This window comes from Mobula hypostoma (genome assembly GCF_963921235.1).
Source record: "Mobula hypostoma chromosome 3 unlocalized genomic scaffold, sMobHyp1.1 SUPER_3_unloc_2, whole genome shotgun sequence".
Classification (NCBI taxonomy): domain Eukaryota; kingdom Metazoa; phylum Chordata; class Chondrichthyes; order Myliobatiformes; family Myliobatidae; genus Mobula; species Mobula hypostoma.
In genome coordinates this window covers 45,442-66,811 of record NW_026948109.1, presented here as the reverse complement: position 1 = coordinate 66,811, position 21,370 = coordinate 45,442, and the positions used below count along the sequence as shown (strand labels likewise).

The 21,370-nt window shown below is 44.5% G+C and overlaps 1 protein-coding gene across 3 annotated transcripts in view; it reads left to right on the top strand.

Moving 5' to 3' along the window:
- The first annotated feature begins 6,488 nt into the window (after window positions 1–6,488).
- The window catches only part of LOC134341099 (ligand-dependent nuclear receptor-interacting factor 1-like), a 51,278-nt gene continuing 36,396 nt past the window's right edge, over window positions 6,489–21,370 (top strand). For all 3 annotated transcript variants that reach the window (XM_063038851.1, XM_063038849.1, XM_063038850.1), the window contains exon 1: window positions 6,489–7,121. Coding sequence is in view for 1 of the 3 variants with exons in the window: in XM_063038849.1 (XP_062894919.1) it covers window positions 7,063–7,121 (59 nt within the window). In the remaining 2 variants the exon portion in view is untranslated. The remainder of the gene's footprint in view (window positions 7,122–21,370) is intronic.

Below are 21,370 nucleotides of genomic sequence, written 5' to 3'. Positions count from 1 at the left end.
GGGTAAAAATCCAGGAATCTGGAATGCAGCAGGAATTGGGAGTCCTTGTGTAGAACATCTCGAAGGTTAAGTTGCAGGTTGAGTCAGTGGTGAGGAAGGCAAATGCTACGTTAACATTCATTTCTAGAGGTCTAGAATACAAGAGCAGGGATGTGACGCTGAGGCTTCATAAGGAACTGGCGAGGCCTCACCTTGAGTATTGTGAACAGTTTTGGGCCTCATCTTAGAAAAGATGTGCTAGGATTGGAGAGGGTCCGGAGGAGGTTCACAAGGATGATTCCAGGAATGAAAGGGTTATCATACGGGAAACGTTTGTTGGCTCTGGGTCTGTATTCGCTGGAATTCAGAACGATAAAGGGGGATCTCATTGAAACCTTTCGATTTTTGAAAGGCCTAGACAGACTGGATATGGAAAGGATGTTTCCCATGGTGGGACAGTTTAGGACAAGACGGCAGAGACTCAGGAGGGAGGGGCGCCCTTTCAAAACAGAGATGTGGAGAAATTTCTTTAGCCAAAGGGTGGTGAATTTATTGCCACGTGCAGCTGTGGTGGCCAGGTCGTTGGGTTATTTAAAGCAGCGACGGATAGGTTCTTGATTGGACAAGGCATCAAGGGTACTGGGGAGAAGGCCGGGAAATGGGGTTGAAGAGAAGATTTTAAAAATGGATCAGCCAGGTTTGAATGGCGGAGCAGACTCGATGGGCCTAATTCTGCTCCTATGTCTTTTCTCCATAGATGCTGCCTGGCATACCGAGTTCTGCCAGCATTTTGTGTGCGTTGCTCGAATGTTTGAAGCAGAATTTCATAGGTGCTTGATTTGTACGGTTGATATGTAAGGCAGCAGAACGGGGTTGAGAGAGAAATTAAATCAAGAGTGATCGAATGGAGGAGGAAGCTCGACGGGCCGAATGGCATATTTCTGCTCCTATGTCTTTTGGTCTTAACGTTTGGAGTCAACGACTCACTTCACTGTGGTGAAACGTTCGGTTCCCTAGAGAACTCTGCCTGGTCTAATCGTTGTGAATCAATCTTCACCCAGCGACAATCTGCGTTCGTCATGCTCATCTCGGCTGTTTTATCAATGAAAATCAGCTTAACCAGGTGCCTTGTCTGAGTCAGTATTCACCAGGTGGTCGACCAGTTGGAGCCAGCGCTCAGTGAATGCTACGGAAATGGGCCAGTGTTTACCCGCAAACTTTACATCCCACCACGAACTAATGTGAGGGTAGGAGAAAGGTTCGCTTAGTTTCTCTGAACACGCCATGGCATGAATCAGTCTAGTCGTCATCTTCTAAAATCACTTTAAGATGACCTTATTCCCTAGAATGTAGATGATTCTGCCGAGATTTGTTAGAGGTATACAAGATTATGAGCAGTATACAGAGGGAAAATACAAGCAGGCTGAGAATGGGTGACGCTAGAACCAGATGTCATAGGTTAAGATTGAAAAGTGAAATGTTTAAGGAGAACTTCCTCATTCAGAGGCTGGTGTGAGTGTGGAATGAACTTCCGGAGGAAGTGGTGGAAGCGGGTTCGATTGCAACATTTAAGAGAAGTGTGGATCAGAGCATGGCTGAGAGGGCCATGGGGCGGCTGCGGGTCCATGGCACCAGGCAGGATAACAGTGCGGCGCGGACGAGCTAGGCCGAGGAGCGTGTTCCTCTGATGTAGGGCTCAATGACTCTGATGAGCTCCCCGGGATAGGGTCAACTACGATCATAAGACATCGTCTATGGTGCGGGTGTATATCGATAGGCTAGGCAGATTAGTGGTACATCCCGGACTAGATGGGCCAAAGGACCCGTTTCCGTGCTGACGCGACTCTTTGACTCTAATAGCAATGAATGTTCAGAATGTTTATATCTTTGTTTTAGTCAGTCAGAGCGTCCGTAAGGGTGTAGCACCGCGGTCACTCTCGTCGACTGTGACTCCTTTAATGCAGAACGCCTGTGCGTGAGTTTGTTTAACGTGGGGAGGGTGACGTACGGGCTGCTACCACACAGTTCCTGACAGATCGGGGTCAGGCTCGGGTGGCGTGGAGTGCAAGATGTCTGGGGACCCTTCACTCCCGCAGCCTTCATCCGCCTTCACCGGCGGTGTGATGTGGCATCTCCTTCCGCCAGCTCCACCGTTGAGGTCGGTTGGATCGCTCTTCGTCTGGACCCTGTCTCTTGACCTTACCGCCATGGGTGACCCTACCAAGAGTAAGCTCCAGACGGCACCGCTCTCGGGATCCACGGAACTCACGAGACTCTCCACCACGACAAGGCGACGATCCTCGGAGAAGCCTTCAGGATGAGAAGCCGGAGGTAGTAACAAAACATTCGGGTTATCTCAAAATGCTGGAGGAACTCAGCAGGCCAGGCGGCATCTCTGGAAACGAGTCAACAGTCGACGTTTCGGGCTGAGACCCTTCATCATGAACGGGAAAAGATGTTAGAGCAAGAAGGTGGGGGAGGGGGAGCTGAGTTTCTCCAGCATTTTGTGCGTGTTGCTTGAATTTCCAGCAACTGCACATTTTCTCATCTTTGGGTTATCTCAATCGTTTAGTTCTTGCCAACAGCGCGCCCCGAATCTTGCTCACTTCCGCATTGAAGCCGAATAAAAACTGAAAGAACTGGAAAATACTCGAACATTTTCTGTTATTTCCGATTTCTAGCACCTGCAATTTTCGTTTACATTGGCTGCCGCGAAGGCTTGCAATAATAAGCTTCAATCGATGTTATTTTTGGCTCACAATATGATGTAGCAGCTTCAAAAGGAAGAAGTCTTCGGTTCTCATTCTAAAACTGGGTTTCCGCTTTCTACAGACAACACGGGTGTTTATTGAAGAGAAGTCTTTAACCCCGCCCCACCCACTTTCCCTCTTACATGGCTTCACCTATCATCTTCCAAAGTGTACTGTCTCTTCCCCCCCCCCCCCCACCTTCTTATTTTGGCTTCCGCCCTCTTCTTTTCCAGTCCCGATGTAGAGGCTCGGCCTGTAACGTCGGCCGTGTATTCTCTTCCCTGGACGCCGCTGATCTGCTGAATTCCTCTAGCTTTTCTGTGTTACCTCAAATGTATGACTCGCGTTTTTGCCATGGACCTGACCGGAATTACATTCCAAGCGGCTATATACAACAGATTTGGTTGGTGACAATTGTGTAAATTGGCAAAGAGCTGCTGCTTTGAGCAGAGAGAAAAAAAAATAGACTGACAGGGTTGTACTGGCGATGACTGAACCCAGGTGTGGAGGAACGGCAGACTACCATGTAAAGACGGAAACAAAAGGTTATACATGGGAGTTTAAACACATGTGTGGCACGACCGAGCGACTCTACGAGACAGATCATTCCCAACATAAGGGCCCTGCGTTCAGCGCTAATTGCAAGTCTGCTTTAAATAATCACCGAATGCGGAAAAAAAACATGCCACTCACAATTAACTTGACAAGATTAAACAAAAAAGGGCCTCTCGTACAATTAGTACATACGGGTGCTCGAGAAATCAAGAAGGCCAATGCTTTACAGCGTCACAAAGGCCTGCAGGCCCGATGACAGTACCTCCCCCCACCCCCCCCCCCCCAGGGGCCGGCACTTAACGGTGCAGGAAGCCATGGGGAACTGCAAACAGGACTAGTAAACCCAAGACAGACCTGATGTTCTCGGGACAGGACTGCAGAAATTCGAAACAAGCCTAATGCTCTCGAAACAGGGTTGGAAGCCTCGGGAACATTCAATACAGTGGGGATACCTAACTAACCTCGTCGGCCCAGACAGCCTTGAAAAAAAATACCGGGTGCTCGAGAAACCTAGACGTCCACCGCTCTATAGCTCATCGCAGAGCGTATGACGGTGTACGGTGAAGTAACATAATTTATTATCATCCCGTAACTTCTGTACCTAATAAAGTGGTCAATGAGTCTATGTTCGTGGTCTTCCTCAGCTGTAGCCTATTCTCTTCAAGGTCAAGATGCTCTTCAGCACACCACTGTTGTAATACGTGCTTACTTGAGTTACTGTCACCTTCCTGTGAGCTTGAACCAATCTGGCCATTCTCCTCTGAACCATCTCATTAACAAGGTATTTTCACCCACAGAGCTACGGCTCACTGGGTCTTTCTTTTGTTTTTCACTCCATTCTCTGTAAACTCTAGAGACTGTAGTGTGTGAAAATCTTAGATCAGCTGTCTCTGAGATACTCAAACCACCCTGTCTGGCACCAACAGTCATTCCACGGTCAAAGTCACTTTTCTTTCCCTATTCTGATATTTGGTCTGAACAACAAGTGAACCTTTTGACCATGTCTGCATTATTGTGTGTATTGAGTTGCCTCCACATGATTGGCTGATTAGATATTTGCATTAGGTACAGGTGTACCTAATAACGTGGCCACTGGTTGTATTTGTTGACAAGAGATGCTGGAATCTGGAGCAAGCAGAACACGCCAAAATGCCGGAAGAACTCAGCAGTTGGGGCGGTATATGTGGAAGGAAGTGAATAGTCGATACTTCTGGTTGAGAACTTTCATCTGGACTGATTTATTTATTAATTACTCAACCCACCTCATTCATAACCATTGTGTTGGTCGCTTGAGGATGCACAGGAACAAAGTAAAATGGGTTCTAGGCCCATTTTGATCAGGGAGCAGTCTCAGCTACTCATTGAAAAGGACACACACATCCGCGTGCACACACACACACACACACACTCAAACAAGTCACACAATCTCTAACACACACACACTCACTCAAACAAATTCAAATTCAGGATTGTTTAATGTCATTTCCAGCACTCAAGTGTAAAGGAGAACAAATGTTACTCCGGACCCGATGCAGCATTAAAAACACAATAAAATTACACAAAAACACAATAAATATAAATACATAAGATAATTTATATACATAGATTGATAATAAAGAGACGCCAAGCAGTATATAAGGTGACTGACGGGAAGTAATAAAGTATTGGTGGATTTAGTAGTTGGTGGTGTTATTGCTATTGTGGCTCTTCGTATTTCTGCGAATGCTCGCGGGGAGTTGAATCTCAGGGTGACGTTATGCACTTTGATATTTTGAAAAAAAAGCACACACAGGGGTTAAGACAGATACATACTAAATTAATGCATAGGTGTAAAACAGTCATCATCAACGGGCTCCTACCATCAAACACACCTTATCCACCCCCCCCCCAGCCCCCACCGGCTTTGCGCAGGGATCTCGCCCTCCGAGGTTTCTTTCTCCTTTAATACCCACTAATCGCTCACCTGGCATTTATCCCAGCAAGCTAGAGAACTGCTCAGGTACGCATTCACCTCCTCCCTCACCTCCGCTCCAGGCCCCAAACAGTTCTTCCAGGCCAGGCAACACTTCAGCGCATCTGTTGGGGTTGCCTATTGTATCCGGTGCTCCCGGTGCGGCCAGTACATTTTATTGAAAATCATACCGGCCTCCGTGAGGGAATCGGATAGACATTTAATCCTCTGACCTTTCAAATGAAGACCATAGATATAGCAAGGCCATTTGTGGCTTGCCGACAGATGGTGGGAGTTCAGCTAAACATCCGGAAATGTATAAACCTACAGAGCTAAAGTAAGCCCAGAGCTCAGTGTAAAATCTTGCATTTCATAAATAGTACAGGATGTGGGCTTTTCAACTATAGACATGATAAAGACGACCGCAACACCCACACATGGGGCGAGGGAGCAGAGCTCCGAGAATTAAGGCACCATGAAGCTTTTTAAATAACTAGAACCTAGAAAAGTACAGAAATCGGTTGTAGCAATTAGCGTGTTCGGTAAATGTTCGTAATTGCTTATTTTCCGCCAATCTGGTTAATCTTCTGGTTAACGTCAGCAGAACAACAGGCCACCAGAAAACGTCACACTGTGGCTGTGAAATACAATTTTCAAATGCAGGACACTGCGTACTTCAAACGAAAACTGAGCTTAATATCTTACAGATTATTACAGACCAACGCAGCGTTTTTTTCCCATCCGAAATATAACAAAGTGTGTTTTCAAATAAAGAAAAATCAGATTTTGTATATCTGGGGGGTTAGGAAACGAATTACGACTACTTTCATGGGCGGTGCTTCTGTTAAATTAAACTTTTCTGCTACGTCACTGAAAGCCGTTACGTATTCTTTAAAACAGTTTTAAAGTAAAACGCACGGAAAATCAGTAAGTAAAACTTCGATATGCACGTAAAATACAAAGGGCATTGAAATCTGCGATGCTTGCAACCTATTTAAAATTAAGAGCTTCGATTAACGTATTTCAGTTGAAAGCAGTTACCGTGGCGGGTTGCCGTTGAGCAGGGCGGGTGCTTGTGTTTGATTGACAGGCGGTGACAGATAGAGGGGGAAAAGGAGACCGAGGCAGTTGACGCTCTTGCCGAGCGGTGGCGCGGAGGGAGTGGGGCTGCTGCCGATTGGTGGTGGCCGGCGGGTGAGGGTTCATCCGCGGGCCAATCACAGCCGGCGGATGGCGCGAGCGTCCGTGCGTGCTGCCCGTGTGGCTGTTGCGTGAAGCCGCTGGCCGTTGGGGTGGACACTGGGAAACTACAAGGCGGCGCGACTTCCTTCAGAGGGGCGCTTTATTCCACCTACCAGACCTTTATTGACTTAAACGTCACCTCCTGCTGCTTTTAGAGGTTAAATCAATTAAGTTTGTTTTCTTTTAAGGAGCACAGGCAGCTAAGAGTTGAAGGGCGTGCATTTCGTTGGCTCGCCGGCCTGTTAACCCGCTGCCTTTCTCCTCTAGGGCGAAGAGCCGCGAGTCTGTTAGGGAGTTGAGGTCTTGGTGTTGTCAAAGGGAGGGAGCTGTCTCAACCTGCCACCATTTTGTGCCGGCTACCGAGGATTGTGGGAGCGAGGCGTCATTCCGGCCGCCGCCGGCGGGTGGCGCTTCCGGGCCGATTTCTGGCGACGGGAAGAATTGGGCAACGAGTCAAAGACTCCGGCTTCATCCGGCTGGGTTGTGTAGGGGGACACAGAAAGAACCACAAACGCCTCTGTCCCTCCGGGGAAACAAGATTATCTATCCGAGGGCTCGGGAGAGGCACCTCATTCAGTTTTCAACATGAACAACGTCCAACCCATTTTATTACAGAGTACAGACACTTCGGGCAATAGTCAGTGGTAAGTACGTTAGCATAATTTCAGTCTCTTTAAAAACTGCCAAACTGGTCTGTTTCGAGGCTCTTTTTTTCCTCTGATAGTTTCAATTGCGACTTGAAAAGCAACCTGAGTCTAAAATAACGTATTTCCAGATGGCAAATGGTCGACTCTGATATACACCAGAAAACCTTTGTTCCAAAGGTGTACACTGGAAGCCAAATCCTTCCTAGAGTGATGTCGAAATCGTGAATCAGGAGTATGTTGGGCGTAGATAATCATGTGTCTTTCCCAGCCTGTTTAAAAAGTTGCGAGTCGCGTAAATGAGTTAAAATTTGTGGTTTCTTTTGAATGTGATGAAAATTAAAAATTGTTGGGGTTTGGGGGGGGGGAATAATGAAGGGTTCTCGGGTGAAAATGTCGAATGTTTTCTGATCCAGTTATCCCTGGAGTGATTAGGAAAGGTTACTGGGAGTGAAGTATGCTCGTGGAGCTCTTTAAATCGGCGCTGTGAGCTTTTGCGCCTGATCAAGTTAAAGATGTGTAGGGATTACTGTACTAGGCAACATGACGTGAGGGTCTTGCTATTGTGAGCAATACAGTTGAGGGGTCAGTCCCCCACCCTCCGGACCAGTTTTCAACAGCGTCATTTGCCGGCGAGGCACAATCCTGTAACGGCACTGATGGCGCAGTGCCCTCCTGTCGCCTATTTTCCACTCCTCCCGCCACGGGCTGCGAGGAGGTCGGTGAACGGAGCAGCTCGGTGTGGGCTGAGCGAGAATCAGTTCGATTCCATGGCCCGTGCTGCCCGCTGAACGTGGCACGGAGCTGCAATTGAAGCGTGAATGTGATACGGGTTTCTGGCGGTCTTGTCAGGGAACTTAACTGAAACCCTGCCAGTCCGAGTCATTGGCCGGCGATGGCGCTGTAGCGGGTTATTCGATAGTAACACGGTGACTTCATCACGTTGCCACGCAATCATTGGCTCCTTTTATGTGCCCTGCGTTCCGCTCAGCAGGCTCGTCCAATTGCACAATACCGAACAAGCGTAGATGGGAGGGCCGATTGGTGACCCGGTTGGCAGGATCTTTCCTCTCAGCGAGTGAAGTAGGAGGTGTAAGCCTTCCACAGATATGCTGACACAACATAACCATCAGAGTTCCCCGTAATAACTTGTGCTGTAGGAAACTGCAGATAGAAAATGAGACCACAACACGAGCTATTACCCCCTTTGAACGAGAAGGGATAACTTCACTCACCCCATCACTAAACTGTTCCCATAAGCTATAGAAACATAGAAAATAGGTGCAGGAGTAGGCCATTCGGCCCGTCGAGCCTGCACCGCCATTTATTATGATCATGGCTGATCATCCAACTCAGAACCCCGCCCCAGCCTTCCCTCCATCCCCCTGACCCCCGTAGCCACAAGGGCCATATCTAAGTCCCTCTTAAATATAGCCAATGAACTGGCCTCAACTGTTTCCTGTGGCAGAGAATTCCACTTTCAAGTACTCACTTTCAAGTACTTTTCATGCCATGTTCTCGATACTTATTGCTTGTTTATTTATTATGTTGTATTTGCAGTTTGTTGACTTTTGCGCATTGTTGTGTGTCGATCTTATTGGGTGCGGACTTTCATTGATTTTGTTGTGTTTCTTGTGATTATCGTGAATGCCCGCAAGAAAATGAATCTCAGGGGTTGTATTTGTTGACATATATGTACTTTGACAATAAAATTACTTTGATTTTTGAAACTGGTCGCGTGTTCCGAGGTACAATAAAAAGCTTGTCTTGCATACCTTCAATACATATCACTATGACCGTGTATTGAGGTGGGACAAGGGTAAACGACAACAGTGCAGAAGAAGGTGTAATGCACGGAGAATGTAAGGTGGAAGGCCATCCCGCGGTTGATTCTGAAATCCAGAATCCATTTTACACAGCAGGGGACTTTTCAGCTGCCTTGTAACAGCGGGGTGGAAGGTGCCTTCGAGCGTGATGCTGCGCGATTTCGGGCTTTTGTATCGTCTACCCCTTGGGAGGTGGGGGGGGCGCGGTTCTGAGATGATAACTGGTTTTACTGAGGCAGGGAGAAGTTTCGATTGATCAAAATCAGATTATATTTGGTAACCGTGCATGATGGCATCCAGGTATCCACTCACTGGACGCAATACCTTTTGCTGGTGGCTGTGATCGATCCTTCACTCCAATTACCTCCTCAGTGAGACTGAATTAAAGAACCATCGGGCGGGCATCAGAATTTTCTGCTAACTTGAAACAACACCCGGGACTAGTTGTAATTCTGTCTGACTTGTCTGCCTCTGTTTAGTGCGGTTGTTCGTTGAATCTGTTGTGTTTTGTAATTGCTGTAAAGGAAATTAATCTCGATTATATATTGTAACATATACGTACTATGACAATAAATTTGCTTTCAACTTTGAAAATATAACAATTAACGATTTCTTTGAAGTATTGCTGTAGAAAAACGAGCGAGAAGTGCATCTGATGGTTTATAATGTGTTTGAAAATAACTCCTTAAGACTGTTTCTACGGTCTGACAGAGGGGCCTCGGGGATGAGCGGATTGCGTGCAGAGGAGTGGGGAGATTTAAATTTTGAGTAACTCGAGGCTATAGGGGAAATGGGTTGATAGTTGTGCTAATGGCAGGCAATGTCATCTGGCCATCCATTTACTCTGTATAGGTGGCCGGGAGCCAGCGGGCGCAAAGCGGAAGCGAGCGGCCGTGGCTGAGAGGGGAAAGTACAGTTGGGATAGAGCGAAGGGCTGAATGGCCTAATTCTGCTCCTATAGGACCGTAAGACAGGAGCAGAAGCCATTCGGCATATGTCGAAAGGTCTACAGTCAGTGCGTTGCCGCTTATTCCTTTCCCTGACGCTGATATTCAGAGCACGACAGCCGCAGAAACGGGCCCTTCGGCCTATCTACTCCGTGCCGAACTGTTAATCTACCCGCAGCCGGATCATATCCTTCCATATGCTCCCATCCAAGTTTCTTAAATGCTGAAATTGCAGGATGATTTCAGGACTGCGGTGGGTAGTTTGGAGAGCTGATCTCTCGTTACTGTTCATAGGCCGCTCCGCCTAGAATGTCGATCAGCTAAAGGTAGGCACATAATTAAACCAATTACCCGAAGTGTCAACAATATAGTAAATCAGCATACATGACCTTCAACTTTAAGCGGGACTAGGAGATTTTTGTTCTTGTTTTGTCTGAGGAAGTTTACTTCCGATTTCGGCCGAGTTAACAAGCGCTGCGTAGCCCACTGCCCTGCCTTCTGCCGCGTTTGGAGAGCGGCACCAGACGGGGCCCGGGTTGGACATTCGTGTTGAACTGAGCTATGCCTGCTGGTGAGACCTTTTTTCGTGGGCCTTGAGAACATTAAACACCCGCTTGTCACCCAAAGATAGTCATATGGGGCAGCGGCTCCGTCACTTTTACAGACCAGCGGGCAGTCTGAAATTTAAAGGTGGTGTCTGGGTCTCGTACCAAAAGGCAACCAAGAATACTCACCTAAACACACTTAAATAAGCAATTCTAATCGGCATTCTCAGTATCTCATGTAATCTCACACCTAGATATGATTTATAGGCCAATACAATAACACAACTGTTCCAAAATAAAACACGCAATGTACCGCCTGGCCGGGCACTTCGTGAAGACGGAAGGCGGAGGAAGTGTCTCGAGGGAGTTTCCAGGCCTAGGCAATGATAACTTTTCCTCCAACCCTCGATCTTTTCATGTCGGACTTTACCCCGAGGAGCTGCAATTCCTTACACACAGGAGGTTCTGCAGATAACAGCCATCGTTTCCAGCCGAGACTCCTTCCTGCGACCTTATCCAACACCGCTCTACCTTATCACACGAGACGGCAAACGCCCACCTGCCTCACGGATGCCGGACCCGTTAAGTTCCTCCCACACCTTGTCTTGCTCCGGATTTCAGCATCTGCAGCCTTTGTCTTTATAATTGCAATCAATACCCGGGCACCCAAATCTGCCAACGTCAGACACAGAATCGGGTCTAATATCACTAGCATACAGTGAGCCAGACCTCATCGGGGAAACAGGTGGAGAGGGTCAGCAACTGTAAATTCCACGGTGTTATCATTTCAGATCCTGGGCCCAGCACGTAGGTGCTATCACGAAGAAGGCACAGAAGAGTCTTTAATTTATTGGTCATCCGGGACCAAGGCCTCCATTCTTCCCCCTTGTATGTTTCTTCGGTCAGCACACCGACTAAAAACGTGGCCTAATAATTTCTCAGCTGGGACACCTCGGTATTAACGGTACAATTTACAAACGCAGTTTGCAAAGATTCAGCATCTCATCTAAAACTTTGCCAAACTTCAACAGATGTGTGATGGAGAGTATATTCACCCGTTGCATCACGACCTGGTATGGAAACAGCAATGCCTTTGAATGGAAAAGCCTACAAAAAGTAGTGGATACGGCCCAGTCCATCTCGAGTTAAGCCTAAAGCGTTGTCCCCGTCTCTCCAAACACACTCCCTACCACTGTGTACGTCTACTCGAAGCGCTGCCAGAGATGAGCAGCATCCATAGTCAAGGACCCCACTATCCAGGCCTTGCTCTCTTCTCGCTCCTGCTATTAGAAAGAAGGTACAGGGGCATCAGGACCCACATCACCAGGTTCAGAGTAGTTATTGACCCTCAACCATCGGGCTCATGAACCAGAGGGGGATAACTTCACTCACCCCATCACTGAACTGTTCCCACACCCTCTGGAATCACTTTCAAGTACTCTTCATCTCATGTTCTTTATATTTTTGTTTATTTATTATTATTATTATTATTTCCTTTCTTCTTTTTCATATTTTCCCAGTTTATTGTGTTTTCTGCATTTGTTGTTAGTCCATCCTGTTTGGGTGTGGTTTTTTGTTGATTTTATTGTGTTTCTTACACTTACTGTGAACGCCCAAAAGCTAATGAATCTGAAGGGTGTATACAGTGGCATGCAAAAGTTTGGGCACCCCGGTCAAAATTTCTGTTACTGTGAATAGCTAAGCAAGTAAAAGATGACCTGATTTCCAAAAGGTATAAAGTTAAAGATGACACATTTCTTTAATATTTTAAGCAAGATTACTTTTTTTATTTCCATCTTTTACAGTTTCAAAATAACAAAAAAGGAAAAGGGCCTGAAGCAAAAGTTCGGGTACCCTGCATGGCAGTACTTAGTAACACCCCCTTTGGCAAATATTGCAGCTTGTAAACACTTTTTGTAGCCAGCTAAGAGTCTTTCAATTCTTGTTTGGGGGATTTTCACCCATTCTTCCTTGCAAAGGGCTTCTAGTTCTGTGAGATTCTTGGGCCATCTTGCATGCACTGCTCTTTTGAGGTCTATCCACAGATTCTCAATGATGTTTAGGTATGGGGACTGTGAGGGCCATGGCAAAACCTTCAGCTTGCGCCTCTTGAGGTAGTCCATTGTGGATTTTGAGGTGTGTTTAGGATCATTATCCTGTTGTAGAAGCCATCCCCTTTTCATCTTCAGCTTTTTTACAGACGGTGTGATGTTTGCTTCCAGAATTTGCTGGTATTTAACAGAATTCATTCTTCCCTCTACCAGTGAAATATTCCCCGTGCCACTGGCTGCAACACAAGCCCAAAGCATGATCGATCTGCCCCCATAGCTTAACAGTTGGAGAGGTGTACTTTTCATGAAATTCTGCACCCTGTTTTCTCCAAACATACCTTTGCTCATTGAGGCCAAAAAGTTCTATTTTAACTTCATCAGTCCACAGGACTTGTTTAGATATTTCTTTGCAAACTTCTGACACTGAATTTTGTGGTGAGGACGCAGGAAAGGTTTTCTTCTGATGACTCTTCCATGAAGGTCATATTTGTGCAGGTGTCGCTGCACAGTAGAACAGTGCACCACCACTCCAGAGTCCGCTAAATTTTCCTGAAGGTCTTTTGCAGTCAAACGGAGGTCTTGATTTGCCTTTCTAGCAATCCTACCAGCAGTTCTCTCAGAAAGTTTTCTTGGTCTTCCAGACCTCAACTTGACCTCCACCATTCCTGTTAACTACCATTTCTTATTTACATTACAAACTGAGGAAACAGCTACCTGAAAACCCTTTGCTATCTTCTTATAGGCTTCTCCTGCTTTGTGGGCATCATTTATTTTAATTTTCAGAGTGCTAGGCAGCTGCTTAGAGGAGCACATGGCTGCTGATTGTTGGGATAAGGTTTGAGGAGTCAGGGTATTTATAAAGCTTTGAAATTTGATGACCTGGCCTTTCCTAATGATGACTGTGAACAAGCCATAGCCCTAACAAGCTAATTAAGGTCTGAGATCTTGGTAAAATTTATCTGAGAGGTCAAATCTCTTGGGGTGCCCAAACTTTTGAATGGTGCGCCTTTCCTTTTTTTCACTCTAAAATTGTACAAAACAGAAATGATACACTAATCTTAAAATGTTGAAAAGAATGTTTCATCTTTAACTTTTGGAGATCAGTTCATCTTCTACTCACTGAACTATTCACAGTAACAGAAATTTTGACTGGGGTGCCCAAACTTTTGCATGCCGCTGTATGTCGTGAGACTTGGCAGCTGTAGTGTGCAATGCTTAATTAAAACTATAAATTACTTGTGTATATCAAAAAGAGGAATAAATACTGGCCTCATTCCCTTCAGCGATCCGATGGCAGAGGGGAAGATGATGATCTTGAAATGAGTGTGTGTCTTCAGGCTTCTGTACCTCCTCCCTGATGGTGGCAATTAGAAGAGGGCATGTCCTGGGTAATGAGTCCTTAATGACAGGTGGCATCTCCTCCATACTGGGGAGGCTCGTGACCATGATGGAGCTGGCTGAGTTTACAACTTTCTGCAGCTTTTACCAACCTTGTGCAGTGGTCCCTCCGTACCAGACGGTCATGCAGCCAATTAGAATGATCCCCACAATAATCTGTAGAAATTTGCAAGTTCTTTGGTAATATACAAATGCTCCTCAAACCTGCCACAACTATGACATCTCACTCAATGTCAGCAAGACCTAGAAGCTGATTATATCCATCAGGCTGTGGCATCCAATCCTTGGAGCACGCTACCTGCCGTATGTAAATGAAGGACAGCCAGCTCAAAGGCCAGGTAGTTAGTCTTGAACATACAGGCATTTACTGACGCTTTGAATGTCAATGCTAAGACAAAATTCCATAATTTTAAAAGCAAAATGTGGTCCTCCAGGGTAGTAATCTCTAGATTGCTGTCCATATCACATACCAGTAAGTATAAGAATAGGATGATTTGGCAGGTGACTGCGTGGCTGAGGAACTGGTGCAGGGAAATCGGGTTCAGATTTGTGGATCATTGGGATCTCTTCTGGGCAAGGTATGAACTGTACAAAACGGAGGAGTAGCACCTGAACCCAAGGGGGTTCAATATCCTCAAAGGCAGCTTTGCTAGAGTTGTTCGGGACTGTTTAAGCTAATTTGGCCAGGGGATGGGAACCAGAGTGAAAGTGCTGAGGATGAGATGGTTGGTTTGCAAACAGAGGCGATACGGAGTGAGACACCCAGCAAGGAGAAGCTGATGATAGGGCAAAATTGTAGTTAGTGAGATGAGTTGCAATGTAAAAGCAGACAAAATTGAAAAGGATGAATACAGGACTTGAAGGTGTTATATTTGAATGTGCGCAGTATACGGAAAAAGGTAGATGAACTTGCAACACTGTCACAGATGGGATGTATGATGCTGTGAGCATCACTGAATCATAGCTGAAAGGAGATTATAGCTGGGAGCTGAAAGTCCAAGGAAAAATATTACATTGAAAGAACAGGTAAGTCGGCAGAGAGTGTGGCATGGCTCTGTTGGTTTCAAAAAAATGAAACCAAATAGTTAGAAAGAGGTGACATGGGATCGGACTGTGTTGAATCATTGTGAGTAGAGCTAAGGAACTGTGAGGTTAAAATGACCATGATGGGAATTATATACAGACCCCCACCCCCCGAAAAACGTAGTAAAGATGCGGTCTATAAATTACAGCGGAAGTTGGAAAATGCATGCCAAAGAGGCAATGTTACAATAGTCTTGGGGGATTTCAACATGCTGGTAGATTGGGAAAATCAGATTGGTGCTGGATCCCAAAAAGGGGTATTTATAGAGCAGTTCATCATTGAGCCCCTATAGGGGATCAGCTATTCTAGATTGGGTGTTGTGCAATGAACCGAAATTGATTGGAGACCTTGAGGTAATAGAACCCTTCGGGGCAAGTGATCATAATATGATCGAATTCACCCTGAAATTTGAGAAAGAAGCTAAAGTCAAGTGTATCAGTATTACAGTGGAGTAACGAGAATTACAGAGGCATGAGAGAGGAGTTGGCCAAAATGATTGGAAAAGAACACTGACAGGGATGACAGCAGAGCAGCGATGGCTGGAATTTCTGGAAGGAGTTTGGAAAACATGGGATATATACATCCCAAAGAAGAAGAAGTATATACATCCTAAAGGCAAGATGACACAACCATGGCTAACAAAGGAAGTCAAAGCCAACATAAAAGCCAAGGAAAGGGTATATAATAGAGCAAAAATTAGTGGGAAGTTGGAGAAGTGGGAAGCTTTCAAAAAATCAACAGAAAGCAATTAAAAGTCATTAACAAAATAAACTGGAAGGTCTGAAGGTAGATAAGTCACCTGGACCAGATGGTGTACACTCCAGGGTTCTGAAAGAGGTGGCCGAAGAGGTTGTGGAGGCATTAGTAATGATTGTTCAAGAATGGTTCTGGAAGATTGGAAAATTGCAAATCTCACTCACTTTTCAAGAAGAGTGAGAGGCAGAAGATAGGAAACTATAGGCCAGTTAGTCTGACCTCAGTGGTTGGGAAGATGTTGGACTCGATCGTTAAGGATGTGGTTTTGGGCTACTTTGAGGTACAGTACATGATAAAATGGGCCAAAATCAGCATGGTTTTCCTGGGAAAATCCTGTCTGACAAATCTAATAGAATTCTTTGAAGTAATAACAAGCAGGATAGACAAAGGTGAATCAGTTGATGTTGTATACTTGGATTTTCATAAGGCCTTGGACAAAGTGCCACAGATGAGGCTGCTTAACAAGTTAAGAGCCCATGGTATTACAGGAAGTATACTAGCATGGATTAACCAGTGACTATCGGCAGGAGGCAATGTGTGGGAATGAAGGTTGACTGCCAGTGACTAGTGGTCTTCCACGGTGTTCTGTGTTGTGACCGTTTCTTTTTGCATTATACATCAATGATTTGGATGACAGAATTGATGGTTTTGTTGCAAAGTTTTCAGCTGATACGAAGATAGGTGAGGGGCAGGTAGTTTTGATGAAGTAGAGAGGCTACAGAAGGACATGCACTTTGGTAGAAGAAATGAAAGGGTAGACTATTTTCCAAATGGAGAGAAAATTCAAAAATTTGATATGCAAAGGGTCTTAGGAGTCCTTGTGTAGGATTCCCTAAAAGTTCAATTGCAAGTTGAGTCCGTGGTGAGGAAGGTAAATGTGATGTTAGCATTCATTTCAAGAGGACTAGAACATAAAAGCAAGGATGTAATGTTGAAACTTTATAAAGCACTGGTGAGACCTTACTTGGAGTATTGTAAGCAGTTCTGAGCCCTTTATCTTGAAAAGAATGTGCTGACACTGGGTAAAATTTAAAGGAGGTTCATGAAAATGATTCCAGGATTAAATGGCTTGTAGTATGAAGAGTGTTTGATGGCTCTGGGCCTGTATTCACTAGAATTCAGAAGAATGAAGGGTGACCTATTTGAAACCTGTCGAATATCGAAAGGCTTTGATAGAGTGGATGTGGAAGGGATGTTTCCTATGGTGGGGGAGTCTTAAGTCCAGATGACATAGCCTCAGAATAGAGGGCATCCTTCAAGAACAGAGATGAGGAGGAATTTCTTCAGCCAGAGAGTGATGAATCTGTGGAATTCATCGCCACAAGCGGCTCTGGTGGCCACGTCTTTATGTATATTTAAAACAGAATTTGGTAAATTCTTGATTGGTCAGGGAATGAGAAGGTTTGGGGGGAAGGCAGGAGATTGGGACTGAGAGAAAAAATGGATCAGCCGTGATGAAATGGCAGAAGCAGACTCATTAGGACAAATATCATAGTTCTGCTCCTATATCTTATGGTCTTGTGTGAAATTCTGGGCAGTACTTTCAAAATGCTGGAGGAACTTAGGTTGGGCAGCATCTGAGGAGAGGAATAAACAGTCGATGTTTCAGGCTTGAGACCCTTCATCAAGACCTTTGTTCCTTTCCGTAGATGCTGACTGACCTGCTGAGTTCCTCCAGGATTTTGTGTGTGTTGCTCTGGATTTCCCGCATCTGCAGAAACTCTTGTGTTTATGATTCATTAACTTCAACACTGAACTGATTCCAAAGTTATGCACTCACTTTCAAGTATTCTACAACTCGTGTTCTCAGCATTTATTTATTGGCAGAGTTTCTCCATTGTATGTTAGTTGTCTTTGTGTGCAATTTTCATTGCTTCTGTTGTATTTCTTTGTTCTACTGTGAAGACCTGCAAGGAAATGAATCTCAGGGTAGTATATGTGACATATATGTACTTTGATAATAAATTTACTTTGAACTGTGACTATCAGAAAACGCTAAGTCTGGTTTCACCTGATGGGTTAACTTCGTTTCTCACTTCCCAGCCTGCTGAGTGTTTTTTTGCCATTTTCTATATTTCAGCTTTCAGACATCTGTAGTATTTTTGTTTGATTTTTCTTTTTGAAGTTAATTAATCAGAGCATGCCCAGTTTCAAAAAGGACTATGCAAGCTTTGTACCTTACTACAATCCTTTTTTTTGTGAGATAGATGCTGCTTACTGAAGGGTCTCGGCCTGAAATGCCCTTCCATAGTTACTGCCTGACCTGCTGAGCTCCTCTGGCACTTTGCACATGTGTTATTCTGGATTTCCAGCATCTGCATAATCTCCTGTGTTAATAGTGCACTGCCTGGTTGGTAGATGGGGAATCCAAAACCCTCAGAGCACAGCAGAAGTCCGTCTGTTTATTATTAGTGTTATTTAAATTATTCCTAATTTAAAGATGAACAATGGAGGGAAGCTAGCCAATAATATAAAAGAGGATACCAAAAGTTTTTTGCAAACATATAAAGAGTCAAAGAGAGGTGAGAGTGGATATCTGACTACTGGAAAATGACACTGGAGAGGTACTAATGGGAGACAGAAATGGTGGAAGAATTTAATAAATATTTTGCATTTGTCTGCACTGTGGAAGACACTACAAGTGTGTCAGGGAACAGAAGTGAGTATAGTTGCTATTACTAAGGAGAAGATGCTTGGAAAGCTGAAAAATCTGAAAGTATTGTCGATACCTTAGCTGGACCAGATAAACAATACCCCAGGGTTCTGAATGAAGCAGCTGAAGAGATTGTGGAGGCATTAGTAATGATCTTTTAAGAATCGCTGGATCCTGGAATGGTTCTAGAGGACTGGGAAATTTCAAATGTTACTCCACTCTAAAAAGGGAGGGAGGCGGAAGAAAGGAAATTCTAAGTCAAATAGCCTGACTTTAGTAGATGGGAAGATGTTGAAGTCTATTGTTAAGGATGAGGGTTCGGGGTACTTAGAGGCACATGATAAAATGGGCCAAAATCAGCATGGTTTCCCTAAGGAGAAATCTTGCCTGACAAATCTATTTGAATTCTTTGAGGAAATACCAGGCAAGGTAGACAAAGGATGCTACTTGCTTGGATTTTCAGAAGACCTTTAACAAGGTGCAACACATTAGGCTGCTTAACAAGCTAAGAGCCCATGGTATTACAGGAAAGAAACTAGAATGGATAGAAGATTGGATGACTGATGGAAGACTAAGAGTTGGAAATGAAGGAAGCCTCTTCTGGTTGGCTGCAGGTGCCTATTGGTGTTCCACAGGGGTTGGTGTTGGGACTGCTTCTTTTCATGTTATATGTAAATGATTTGGTTGATGGAAATGATGGCTTCATGGACGGTGGATGAAGAACAAATATTGCTGAGAAAACTGTGTGCAGAAGGACAGACAGATTGGGAGAATAGGCAAAGAAATGGCAAATAGCAATATAGTATAGGGACTTGTATGGTCATGCACTTTGATAGAAGGAATAAAGGTGTAAACTAAACTGACAGAAATTTCAAAACTGTAAAGCCATGATAGGATGGCAGAGCAGACTTGATGGGCTAAATGGCCTAATTCTCCCATGTGTTGTGGTCTAGAGATAGACTCAGTGGCCACTTTATTAGGTACCTCCTGTATCTAATAAAGTAGCCACTGAGGTATGGTCATGGGCTTCTGCTGCTGTAGCGCATTCACTTTAAGGTTCAGTGAATGAGATGCTTCTGTGTATGTCACTGTTGCAATGCGTGGTTATTTGAGTTACTGTCAGATTAAACTACTTTGGCTATTCTCCTCTGACCTCTCTCATATCAAGGCATTTTCGCCGACAGAACTGCCACTCACTTGATGTTTTTTGTTTTTATCATTCTCCATAAACTCGAGAGACTATTCTGCATGAACTTCCCAGGAGTTTCTGAGATACTCACACCACCCCATCTGGCACCAACAAACATTCCACAGTCTAAGTCACTTAGATTGCATTTCTTCCCCACTCTGATGTTAGGTCTGAACAATGACTGAACCTCATGACCAAGTCTGCATGCTTTTATGTGTTGATTTGCTGCCACATGATTGGCTGATTAGATATTTGCATTAATGAGCAGGTGTACCTAAGTGGACACTGAGTAGAACATAGAAAATCTACAGCACATTACAGGCCCTTCAGCCCACAATGTTCTGCCAACCAGGTAACCTACTCTAGAAGCTGCCTAGGATTTCCCTACCTCTATTTTTCTAAGCTCCATGTACCAATCTAAGAGTCTCTTAAGAGTATGTAACTTTTTTGTTTTAAATTTTAGTTGTGTGATTTCCCATTTCATCTGCTTACAAATGACCTACTGTAATATGTCACGTGAACATCTTGAAATTCTGTCATTTGCCTCCTTCCTCCAAATTAGTGATGTGTGTCAGAAATTATCCTGACACCAACCTCTGGGGATTACCACCACTAATTTCCCTCCAGTCTAATAAACTGTTCACTTCTGCTTTCCATTTCTTTATCCTTTAACTATTTTTCCCCTTTTAATCCCATGTGATGTTTCTCCAGTGCTTCAAGATGCCTCCAAAGGGAGTTCACAAGGGAGGTACTGTAGCATAGCAGATAGCGCAACACTACAGACCCCAATGACCTGGATTGAATTCCTCCCGCTTTCTGCAAAGAGTTTGTACATTCTTTCCATGACATGGGGGTTTCCTCTGCTGCTGCTGTTCTCCCCCAACATTCCAAATTGTGGGAATTCTATGTTGGCGCCAGAGGCACAGTGACACTTGCAGGGACATCCTTGGACTGTGGTCGTTGGTGCAAGTGATGCATTTCACTATGTTGTGGTGTACTTGTGACAAAGATAATCAAATCTAATGTGCCTTAACTTTGAACTGTCTCAGGCTTTATTTAAGTATCAAGGTATTTGGTTAATTTTGAAAAACAGTGTGATTTCCTTTTAACTCACCTCTGCTGACTTTAGTATACCGGCCTATTTTTTTTTCATAATCAGGCTTAATATCATTGGCATATGTCATGAAATTTGTTGTTTTTGGCAGTAGTACTTTGCAATAAATGACAATAAAAACTGTAAATTACAGAAGTATAAACAAAGAAAATTAAATTAAATAAGCAATGCAAAAAGAATGGGGAAAAATACTGAGATGGTGTACATTGATTCAGAAATCTGATGGCAGAGGGGATGAAAATGTTCCTGAAATGTTGAGTGTGTGCTTTCAGGCAGCATGGTAGCAATGTCATGGGTGCTGGGGGTCCTTAATGATGAATGCCACCTTTTTGAGGTATGGCCTTTTGAAGTTGTTCTCAATGCTGGGAAGGCTAGTGTCCATGGTGGAGCTGGTTGAATTTGCAACTCTGCAGCTTTTTCTGATCCTGTGTGGTGGTCCCTCCATACCAGACAGCGATGTCCAGGGTACATCTGTAGAAATAGAAGGTTCCCCTATGAAGATTGTTTATTGCCAGTCTGTAGAACATGAATGTAATCAAGAAAGAAGTGATTGTTACTTCGGATCCAACGCAACATTGAGAATACAATAAGCATAATAAAACACAATAAATATTAATACACAAGTTTGTCTTTAATACATAGACGTAAATGTGTACATAAAGTGGCGCTAAGTACAGAGGGTGGAG